The sequence below is a fragment of the Hyperoodon ampullatus genome (assembly GCF_949752795.1).
Source record: "Hyperoodon ampullatus genome assembly, chromosome: 9".
Classification (NCBI taxonomy): domain Eukaryota; kingdom Metazoa; phylum Chordata; class Mammalia; order Artiodactyla; family Ziphiidae; genus Hyperoodon; species Hyperoodon ampullatus.
In genome coordinates, this window is record NC_136922.1 from 16,901,537 (window position 1) to 16,913,697 (window position 12,161).

At 42.6% G+C, this 12,161-nt stretch overlaps 1 protein-coding gene across 2 annotated transcripts in view; it reads right to left on the reverse strand.

Moving 5' to 3' along the window:
- AMPH (amphiphysin) overlaps nucleotides 1-12,161 on the reverse strand; it is a gene marked incomplete at both ends in the record, with an annotated part of 174,899 nt that overhangs the window by 40,288 nt on the left and 122,450 nt on the right. For both annotated transcript variants that reach the window (XM_079711943.1, XM_079711942.1), the window contains 3 exons: nucleotides 7,825-7,953; nucleotides 9,063-9,201; nucleotides 11,915-11,997. In XM_079711943.1, the coding sequence (XP_079568069.1) occupies nucleotides 7,825-7,953; nucleotides 9,063-9,201; nucleotides 11,915-11,997 (351 nt within the window). The remainder of the gene's footprint in view (nucleotides 1-7,824; nucleotides 7,954-9,062; nucleotides 9,202-11,914; nucleotides 11,998-12,161) is intronic.

Here is a 12,161-nt window from a genome sequence, read left to right on the forward strand (position 1 = left end):
TCACTACTTATGTATGATGAGAGGCGAAATAACCACCTCCAGCCAAGTATCACCTAAGATGCTCAGGTACATGGCCCAGGCTCCAGTTCTTATCCTTTGTTCAGCTCCAAGTCCAGGCAACAAAGAGAATGTCTGAGAAATGTAGCCTAAAGCCACCAAGATCCAAGGAATCTCCTTCTCTGCCAGCTCAGAAAACTCAGGTCAAGATTTACAGAGGAACAAGGAGATAAGACGGGCTAAGGCTTGGACCCGTTACAGTTACCCACTGCTGCGATGCCCCCTAGGAAGCTAAGATTTTAAAAGTAAGGGGGACTTCCCTGGTGGCGCAACGGTTTAGAATCCGCCTGCCACTGCAAGGAACACAGGTTCGAGCCCTGGTCCAGGAAGAGGCCACATGCCACAGAGCAACTAAGCCCATGAGCCACAACTACTGAGCCTGTGCTCTAGAGCCTGCAAGCCACAACTACTGAAGCCCGCGTGCCTACAGCTCATGCTCTGCAACAAGAGAAGCCACCGCAATGAGAAGCCCGCACACCTCGACGAAGAGTAGCAACTGCTCGCCACAACTAGAGAAAGCCCGCACGCAGCAACGAAGACCCAAGGCAGCCAAAAATAAATAAATAAATTTTACAAAAAGAAAAAGAAATGAGAGCGGGGGCAGAGCCACAGACATTAGAAAGAATATTAAGGAAATATTATGAACCACTTTATTCCAATACATTTGACAACTTAGATGAAACAGACAAATTTCATAAGAAACACAAACTCCCAAGGCTTACTCAAAAAGAAATGACTTGAATTGCTCTATATTGATTAAAGGAATTGCATTTACAGTTTAAGACATTTGTCCATTAATAATAATAATAATAGTAATAACAACCCTTCAGGCCCAGATGGCTTCTCTGGTGAATTCTACCACACATTTAAGGAAGAAAAAATACCAGTCCCATATAATCTTTCCTGGAAAATTGAAGATGAGGGAATACTTCCCAATTCCTTCTATGAGGCAAGCATTACCCTGGTACTAAAATCAGACAAAGATGTTGTTTTAAAAAAACACCCTGGGGACTAATAAACCTCATGAATATAGACAGAAAAACTCTAGAAAAATCTTTGGCAAATTGAATAAAAATATGTATACAAGTATAATGCATCATGACCAAATGGAATTTATCTCAGGAATGCATGATTGATTTACCATGTGAAAACCAATGAATATAATTCATCATATGAACAAATTAAAAAAGAAAACTCATATGATCATCTTAATAGTGTAGAGAAAGTACTTGAAAAAATCCACCTCCAGTCCTGTCCAAAACTCTGAACAAGGTAGGTAAAAAAGTCAACTTCCTCAACCTGATAAAGGGTATCTACAAAAACCTACAGCTATCATCATGCTTAATAACAAAAGACTGGACGCTTTTCCCCTAAGATCAAGGCAAGGACAACTTCTTCACCACTTCTTTTTGACATTATACTGGCAGTACTAGACAGTGAAATAAGGCAGGAAAAAGAAATAAAGGGCATCCAAATTAGAAAGGAAGAAATAATACTATCTTTATTCACAGAAGATACAATCACCTATATAGAAAATCCAGTGAAATCTGCAAAAAAGCTAAGGAACTAATATTGAGTTTAACAAGGCTGCAGGATACAGCATCCATATACAAAAATCAGTTATATTTACATATAACAGTATAAAAACTCAGAAACTGAAATTTTTAAAATATGATTTACAGTCACACTAAAAATACGAAATACTTAGGGATAAACCACCCAACAAAAGATGTGAAAAGCTTGTATACTGAATACTACAAAACGCAGCAAAGGTAAGTTAAAGATCTTAATAAAGGGAGAGATATACTGTGTTTATGGGTCAGACAACTCAATATTATTAAGATGTCAATGCTCCCCAAATTGATCTACAGAATCAATGCAATTCCAATCATCTGTATTGGGTTGAATACTCTGCCCACCCAGTCACCTGTAAAATCCATGTCCATCAGAAACCTCTGAATGTGACCTTATTTGGCAATAGGTTCTTTGCAGATGTAATGAAAATAACATGAGGTCATACTGGATTAGGATGGGCCTTAATGCAATAGCTGGTGTCCTTATAAGAAGAGGGAATTCTGGATATAAAGACACAAAGACAATGCCATGTGAAGATACAAAGCACACAGACACACAGGGAAAGTGCAGTGTGATGACAGAGGCAGAGAGTGGAATGATGGGTCTACACACCAACGAACACCAAGGATTGCCAGCAACCGACAGAAATTAGAGGTGCACGGAAGAATCCTCCCCCAGAGCCTTTCAGAGGGAACACGGCCCTGCTGACACCTTGATCTTGGACTTCTAGCCGCAGAACGGTGAGAGAATAAATGCCTGTTATTTTAAGCCACGCTATTTGTGGTGCTTTATTACGACAGCCCTAGAAATCTAATACAATGTCCCAAAAGTTTGTAGAAACTTACAAATTGATTCTAAAATTCATATGGAAACTCAAAGAACCTAGAATAGCTGAAACAACTCTGAAAAAGAATAACAAAGTTGAAGGACTAACCCTATCTGGTTTCAAGACAGTATAAAGGGACAGTCATCAAGATAGTGTGGTACTGGCATAAACCTAAGCAAAAAGATCAATGGAAAACCAGTCCAGAAATAGAACTATACACATATGGACAACTAATTTTCCACAAAGGTACAAAGGCAATTAAGGAGAATAATGCTAGACTTTTCAACTATTGTATATCCATATGTAAAGAAATAAATTTCAACCCATACTGACTGACTCTGGGCTTGAAAAGCACTATTTTTTCCTCTTTCCGATTTTCATCTTATTAATTCTTTCTGTCTTCAAAGAATGTTAACATGTTTACTTTGAAAAAAATATCAACTGAAAGTAGAAGCAGCTGGTCCAGAAATACGCTACATTGAAAAGAAAAGCCAGAGCGGTATTTAAAAGCAGGTTACAGACAACCAGGAAGCCAGTGACGCACATGTAAATAATCGCAGACTGGCCCCATCAGGATTGAGGAGATGAAAAAGGGCTGTCTCGTGAACGTATTTTGCAAGTTGAAAAATCTATTTCAGTTTGATTGGCTAGGAAAAAGAGGATGATTTCACGGACTTAAAATGTAAGATGCAGCCTTAGGCCGGAGAACGGAGATCTAAGAGTAGCAAAGTAAATAGTGCTGACTTGATCCCGACGGTCACACGATTTAAAGGCTGTGCTGATGTCTTGCCTTCCCGCACATCAGGGTGACAGGAGGGCTTGGAGGAACAAGCTGGGCTGTTCAGAAGATAATCCCTTTGGATTCGTAAACAAGAAAGCTATATCAAAGAGAGAAAATAGGTGACGTCATTGTCGGGAAAAGATTTAGACCAAATAGTTGGGGTATCTGCTATGAAAAAAATCCAAAAACAAGCCATCTTTTCTTCCTCACTGCTATTTGACAGGAAAATAGGCGAGAAGGGACCCTGCCCCTAGCACTGCCTCTCAAGGGGTCCCCATGCTTTTGAGCACCTTTCTTGGAATTTTTTAGATCACCCTCTGGTTGTGGGAACCAACTACAGCTAGCAGTGCCATCCAAGCAGGACACCCCTGGACCAGGACCTGCATGGGCCCGGCCCCCGTCTTTCCACTTTGGAGCATTCTCCCACCCTAACTCCACAGGGAGGGTCTATCTCATGCCCCAGGAGTCTGGGGCTCATAAACCACCAGGTTGTCCTGGAACTTGGTGGCCAGGCCTGCTGTGAAGAGGCTGGCTGGCAAGCAGACCCTTCCCACTGGCCGGCATTTCACTTACGGGGTCCCGTGAGACTGGCCATCAGGATGCTGCTGCCACGCTCACATCAAGTGACTCAGACTGCTTATATGGAGAGCCCTTGTGCCAAAAAAAGTATTTGCCCAGGACCACAATCCCTAAGGAAAGGCCTGGTGGGAGGGGACGGTGAATATCTGAATTAAAGTTAAGTAATCAAGTCAGCATAGAAAGCACTCCAGGACATTTTTTGAAGAAAAAAGGAGACAACCTTGCATGTACACATATATCTATGTGTATTTATACACATGATTGTTTTTTTGGGTCTTGATCTCTGGTAAAAATCTTATTTATTTCCCATATATTTGGTTTCCAGGGACGTAATACCTTTTAAAAATGTTTACCAAAAATCCATTTCCTAAGAATAGAGTATTTTAGGGGAATGGGAGATTATTTGAGAAGCTCTTATTTAAAGAAAGTACACAGAGATTTTGTTGCAGAACTCCTCAGAGCCCCATACCTGCTGATAGGGACTATGAAAAATGCAAAAGGAGATGCAGCCCCCACCCTTCTATGATCAAAGATGCCCTTTTCACAGCATCTCATAGGACAAATGGAAAATGCTGTTTTGAAAGAATAATGCAGGTGTGTGCATGCACACACACACACACACACACACACAGAGGGTTTCTTCCTATTTAAGTTCCTGGGAGTTAAAAACATGGAGGGATGGATTTATCCTTTATCGGGTCCATATTTGTAAACACAGAACCAGAAAAGCCAAGTCAGCCCTGTGGTCTTGATAAGCAGGCATCTCCCTATAAGCAGATAAGGATATTTCCAGAGAAGATTCTGGGAAATATATATTTCCCAAATACACATGCTACATTTAAGGTTTGGGCCATTAGAGGGCTCTGTAGACCTGATGGATTTCTGTTTCCAATCCCAGCACGTTCTCAAGAGAGAATTATCGCTGTGACGAAGCCTGGTGTATGAAACACACAAATCCATCAGAGATGAGGAATATTACATTCATCACATCTTGAGCTTCCAGGTGGGGATAATACAAATGCTTTTCTTCCCCATTATGCAAATGATAAAAATAGCAAACTGGGGGCATAAATCTATTTGTTAAATGTAAAATGACCCACTAAACATTTTGAAAATAGTAAAATAAAATTTATATATAAATATATATATGAATCACTTTGCTGTACGCCAGAAGCTAACACAACATTGTAAATCAACTATACTTCAATAAAGAAAAAATAAGTGAAATTAAATAAAGCTAGATTATATCACTCAATAAGGGAGAAAGCAGGGCTTCCTTGGTGGCACAGTGGTTGAGAGTCCGCCTGCTGATGCAGGGGACATGGGTTCGTGCCCTGGTCTGGGAAGATCCCACATGCCGCGGAGCGGCTGGGCCCGTGAGCCATGGTCGCTGAGCTTGCGTGTCCGGAGCCTGTGCTCCGCAACGGGAGAGGCCGCAACAGCGAGAGGCCCGTGTACCGCAAAAAAAAAAAAAAAAAAGGGGGAGAAAGAGACTGAAATATAAATCCTTGATTCACCCCTGCTGTTACTGTGACATGAGACTCACAGCCATTGAGTCGATGGAAATGCTTCGAGTTATAAACTGGGGTCCACCTGCTAGAACCACGTTGCCACTTACATCCAGAAGAAAATGACAGAAAATCCTTTCTGCCTCCTTCCCAGATTAAAAGAAAACAATCTATATGAAGTTGAACCCCCCAAAATGCACCCCCATAATGTCTCTGGGGGTTACTTCTTTCAAAGTCACCTGGCATACTGATGGACGTGACCCAGCCGGTAAGTTATAAACAGTAGACAGACAAAGCTTGATGATTTCAGAGCAGATACAGGCCAAGAAACCATAGCATTGAGTGTGCTGAGTCCAGACAAATGATATTTATATACACATCCAAATTTGAAGAGAAAATGTATTTCTTTAGGTTTCAAACACTGTCATAGATATAAAGCAAAAATAAAAACCTGTTGCAGAGTTCTAAAAAAAAGAAATGATAAAAGGCACAAACGTGTATTAATATATATTGCAAAATGGGAGATGCTTTCCCTTCCCTTTCCAACAGCCTTGGAGTCGTGCATACAGACTATCCAAGCTGGGGCAAGAGGGCTCCATCAGCTAACTGTGTCACTGCAGGAGCCACAGCTGCTCCGGCCACAGCTGGAGACGTTTCTGCTTTGAAAGGTGCTTCCTCTCCCTCTCCTCTCCCTAACACTTGGCTTTGCCCATCACTCTCATTCAACAACACCAGCCCACGTTACCACTCTTAGAAGGACTTAGGCACCTCTTCTGGCATCTGTAATTTTTAGAAGTGCTTTGATTCTTTTTTTTCCCCCTCTGTAAAGGACCCTTATGTGGGCCAGCAAACTGCAAATTTCTCTACTTCAGTGGCCTCAGCTGCTACATGTCCTCAGCTAAATACACAAGGCTTCTAGGTGGCCACATTCTCTATTGATGATGGAATTGAGAGGATGCTGTCATGGGGTCCAGGTGAAAGCAACTTGAGTAAGGGTATTATCACCCTAAAACACTGTCACTTTTAAACTGATGTAGCTAAAAAGAGAATGAGCTGTTAGAAATACAAAGGGACAGCACAACTTGGAAATGAAAGCTGCTCAAGTTTGGTGCCAGGGCCATGGCGGATGCTGGGTAAGATCATTTGGCTCTAAGACTGCTATCCCTGGTGGCATCTGTGTATCCACAGATATAATTGGTCCATGCGCTGATAAAAGTGCAATTCCCCCTCTTCAAAGTAGCTACTAAATCTCATTTCAAGTTCTAATTAGCTTACCAAATTCAGCATCTCATACAAACAACAGGAGAAGGAAAACAACAGCTAAAAGCATCGTGCTGATCCATAAATGCCCTCGAAAGAGATGAGAAATTATGATGTGCCACTGCACTGCTTCTGAGTTTTCATTTTCTGAGCTCCCTGTTTTTAGTACATTATTTCCATTATTATCGACAGGATGCAATTGTAATTGGGATACAATATGTAGTGTTGTTATGGATGTACTCAGTAATTACAATGTTGTGTTTGCACCCCTTGCAAAATGTTAAAATTATTTCTGACCCTGAGAACACCAGGAGGAAATGATGTTGGCATGGCTTCTCTGGGGACATTCACTCTTAACAAAGAGATGGCTTTGAGGGCATTAGGGGCAACTAAGTCAAGGCTATCCTTGAGGCAACGGGACAACCAAACTGGGACAGGTGTAGGTATAACATTGAGAGTAGCTGTAGGTGGAACACACACACAATCAGGTATCTTGAAAAGCAGGGGGAACGCTGGTGCCGAGTCACGTAAATGAATACATTTACTCCTGCTAAAGGTCAAAAGACTTAATATTCACCTCTTTGAATTTCATTTCCCTATTCTCTACTAGGGAGCAATATGGAAGAAATGATAAAAGGCACAAACGTGTATTAATATATATTGATATCACCAAGGTGCTGGTGACGTAACAGAAAAAGTGGAAGTAACCTGTGACCACCATCAGCGGTTGGTTACATCCATCTGATAGAATACCCCGGTCAAACTTTTTTTTTGGAAAAGACAATATTATGACATGAACAAAAGCTCAGTAAGATGAAGCAGAAAATTCAGGGATACATAACAATACCATCCGAATTCTGTGCTGCAAAACTGATAAAACAAAAAAACTAAAAGAAAAACTAACTAAAAGAAAGTAAACGAAAATGCATCAGCGGTTATGTTAGTGTTATGATTTAAGGGATTATTAAAATTCTTCACTTTACACTTAGTATTTTTCCCAACTTTCTATAGGAAGGATGTACAACTCTTAACAGTGGGAAAAATGAGTCTTTTCAAATACCGCGCATCTCCCATTTGGGAACCCTTTAGACACACCATGTATTGATAAAGCAAACCTGAATGACAACTAAAATTACATTGTTGGCTTGAACATCTGCCACCTTCTTTAGAGATGAGCTCTGAGAGTCCCTCTGCTGTGGTGCCTGAGCGAACATCCCAGCTCTGTATCAGGCACTCACCTGAGAAGGCGTCGTCACACTGATTTCTGGAACAAAGTTGTCCTCGAAGAAACTGATGATGTTCTCCTGCTGCAGCTCCTTTGTTGGGGTGACTTTAGGGAGAGGTGGGATAGGAGGTCCTTTTCTTGTCTAAGAAGCATCACACAAACCAGCAGGGGTTAATTCAGGCAAAGATGGCATGGGAGACATGCAGAAGTGTCACGTGCACAGAGCTAGGGGAACAGATTGACTGCTGATTGAAATGTAGGTCTGCTTAGAGCAATAAGCCCACCTGATTCAGGCAAAGAACGCCTGCTTGGGTGGCCCTCAGAGCTCTGACCACCAGTGGCCCAACGAGAAAAAGTCAGGCTATGGGGCTCCATCCATCTCAACCCAAGTGCTATATACACAGGGCTGCGGTGCCACGTGTACCTGTGCCTCTCAAGTTAAACTAAGGCAATACCTTCTCTGAAGTCAACTGAAAAAGATTTCTCACTTCAGCAGTGCGTTAGAATTCTAGAACTAACATCCAGCACGCTTTTCACTGGCGTCAATGAGACCACCATCAGCAGCATACATCTCACTAGGCACTCCAGGATTTTGGAAAATAAGCGCTTTAGAGATCGATCCATTATTCATATCTTCGTACAACGTTCCTTAGTTTCGACCATACACAAGAACGCTTGAACTGGATTGGAGACGTCAAGTTTCCCCATAGGAATTTCATTTTTGCCAAAGGCAGGGAAGGTAAGGGTGGCCATTTTCCCCTGTATTTATCTTTGCTTGGCTCTTTCTGTTTCTTTCAAACACTTGTTCCATCATTTTTGTTGAGCGCATGCGCAATATACCGTGGATGGTGCAAAAAATGTGAAATGACATACACGTCATGACCTTTCTTGTTCCAGATGTTACCTAAAGCACTGACAGGAAGGAGGCTTCATGGAAAAGGTAGGATTCGACAGAACCTTAAAGGACAGGATTCTGAGAAAAGGAAAGCATGCGAGCCTGAGGAAGCTGAGATTGTGGAACGACGTCTCAACACACTCAAGCAGAGGGTATGTGAGGAAACATAAAAATCCAAGTAAGCAAAGGAAGCTGATTCCTTGGTGACGATCACAATGCCCAAGGCTCCCACCTCAAAACCTGCCCGACTGGAAACTCTTGTCAATGTCCCCGCCCCATAGAATTATCCCAGGTGTGGTCAACTGAGCACCAGTTTTCCCAGTCCCCCTAATATTATACATGCGATCTCTTCCTACCTGCGAGGGTGACCGAGGCCGGGCTGGTGCAGGAGATGCAGGTGCCAGCGTGTGATTGGGACTCACTGTCGGGCTCGGGATGGGTGAAGGCTCCTCGGGCGGCGAAGGCGTCTTTGCGATACGGAGAGGACCCGAGTCGCTGGATGAACAGAGAGAGTAAGCAGGGCTCCTTCTAAGGAACAGAACTTCTTTCTCAGGGGCCCTCCTTCCCACAGAAAAACTGAGGCGTTCCAGGTACTGCTGGTTACCTACTCCCTTTTCCTGTTAATTCTGGTTCTTAGCAACGGTGATGTGGTAACTGGTACTATTTATGGTCCACTGTGTGCCAGATCCCGTTCATATATTATCTCTAATCGTCACAAGACTCATGCATGTTTGTCCCCACTTTACAGGTAAGTAAACTAGGGCACGGAGAGGATAAAGATCCCTGAAGTCACTGGGCAATTTAGTGGATGTGAATTCTGGCCTTGGTACTGCGAACCCCTGGCCTTTCCACTGGGCCAGACAGACTCTGCAAGGATCTTCCAAACATAAGCTGAATTAATTGAACTAATTTTACTCTTGATTTATAGGAGAATCTTGCTATGGCATAATCTACAGCAAAACCTACCCCCCAAATGATTAAGGGGGTATTAAAAAGCATCCTTAGGATAGCACTCATTAAGATTTTGTAGAAGTGCTTTCTGATGACACTTAGAAATTAATTCATTATTTCTCTTTCTGCACCTTATGGCACAGTGACTCAACTCAGACAGCTTGAAACTGCAAACATATTATGTGATGGATGAGAGTCTGTACTGTTTCCTGAGAGCCCACTACATGCCTGGCACCAGGCCAGATGCTTGTCATCAGCCCAAATGCAACGGCTAAGACACCACTCGGGATACAGCCTACTCTCTAAGAATTTCTAAACGCTACAGATTGAGGGAACAAGGTCTGCACCCCCAAATAACTGAGCAGGTACACAGCAGCAGGGTCTACGTAGTCAAGGGGCTGAGGGAATAGGTCCCATGGACAAGACGCGGACACATGCATGATTGGGGCTGTGCCAGCAATCATGGCCTCTGCTGGGAAGCACAGCCCCCAAATCTACGCCAAATGGAGACCCCGCTGAGCTCACTCACCACCTTGTTCTGCGGAGGAACATGGAAAAAAAATGAAGAACATTTGTCAAGTGGTCGTGGCCCCACTTTTTCTTCATCGTATCTGATTCAGCAACATTGCAGCTTCCAGATGCCGCTGTCCCTTTCCTCTCTGTGTTAGGGAACAACCTTTTCCCATGCACCGCATCTCTAAATCACCCAAATGTCCCTGTGATATTCTTATTACAATCCTTTCTTGGTTTCTAACCTCTTATTGAAATAATTGTATTGGAAACAGCAGCTCTATCCCTTTCCTGTATTCTTTTAGGCAACATTCTTTCCCTTAGACAAAGAAAATATACTTAATGCTCACTTAGAATAGCGGCCAGAGTAGGGCCTACAAGTACAGCTAGACCAAGGCACATCAAATAAGAAAATTACTTATTTCAGGGAAGTTCCAAACACTAATATATGGAGGTGGATATATGGAGGTGGTGGTGCCTGTGTATGAGTATGTGTGTTTTTATAAATGCGTGTGTATCATGTATATATTGACGGATGTTAAAATCACAAGTACAGAATGTCAGGACTGCATATTACCTTAGAAGCTGTTTAGTTCAACAGCACATTTTTATTTCTGTTGATTAAAAAAGAGCTCTTAAACCAGAGAGGTTATTGAACTTACTCAAGGAAGGCACAGCAAATTAACTGCAGAGTCAGAAACGTGAAAGCCGAGTCTTCTGACTTCCAACCCAAGCCTCACTAGCCTGCACTACTTGAGTACATAATGTCTGAGAAGAATGGATAAAAGGGATTCCCAAATCACAGGAGAAAGCTGCTGTGAATCCAAACCCTGGCAATGTAGACCATTTACTTACGGATCACTGAGCCTTTGGTGTAACTGACTGGTGTACTCAAAATAAAACCAAACCAACGTTCAACAAAACCGAAACAACGCAGTGCTTGCAAGGTCAAGTTAGGAGGTAAGATGATGGTGAGGTCTCACCTACCTCCTTTCTCCTTTCCCAATATGGATTCATTAAAGGTATAAGCACCAATAATAAGTATCAGGACTAACTGTTGTGAGTTTGGGGAATTGCCTTCTTCTCCAAATAAAGTAACAAGTGCAAAACTAGAAATTATATGTAAGGGACGTCCCTGGTGGCATAATGATTAAGAATCCTCCTGTCAATGCAGGGGACACGGGTTCAAGCCCTGGTCCGGGAAGATCCCACATGCCACGGAGCGGCTGGGCCCGTGAGCCACAACTACTGACCCTGAGCTCTAGAGTCCGGGAGCCACAACTACTGAGCCCATGTGCCACAACTACGGAAGCCCGCGCACCTAGAGCCCGTGCTCCACAACAAGAGAAGCCTGCGCACTGCAATGAAGAGTAGCCCCCGCTCGCCGCAACTAGAGAAAAGCTGGCGCACAGCAACGAAGACCCAACGCAGCCAAAAATAAATAAATAAAAATAAATAAATTTTTTTTAAAAAAAGAAATTATCTGTAAAAAGCTGACACCACTGCTGGAAAGCAGAGAGAGGTAGATATCAACTCTATTGTGACAATGACAAAAGTCCATGGAGATACATGTGAAGGCTAAAAGTCAATGTAAAAGCACAGAACTAAGGCTGGTGTCAGGCTCCTTGGTTTTAGATCTTTGGAGGATGAGTAAAAGACCATAGGCTGATACAGACTGCAGAATTTGCAACAATCCTTGCTTTAAAGGTGTACAGACATGAACTTGGCTCTGATGAACATGGCCTACCTGGGAGCTCCTTGAATGGTGAAGGCCTTGTCAGCGTGCTGGTCACCCAATTTCGTCATCACTTCATATAGTTTGTGGCAAAGCTAAGGGGACAGAGGCCACTGCTGTAAGTCATTCTGGTGCAAATTCAGGCTACTGACCCCAGAAAGGAACTGTTTATTGAAAAACTAAGAATCTTATGATAGTATGGATGGTCCCAGGATAATTTAACCTCTGAATAGGGTTCAACTTAAAATTCATGTCAAAA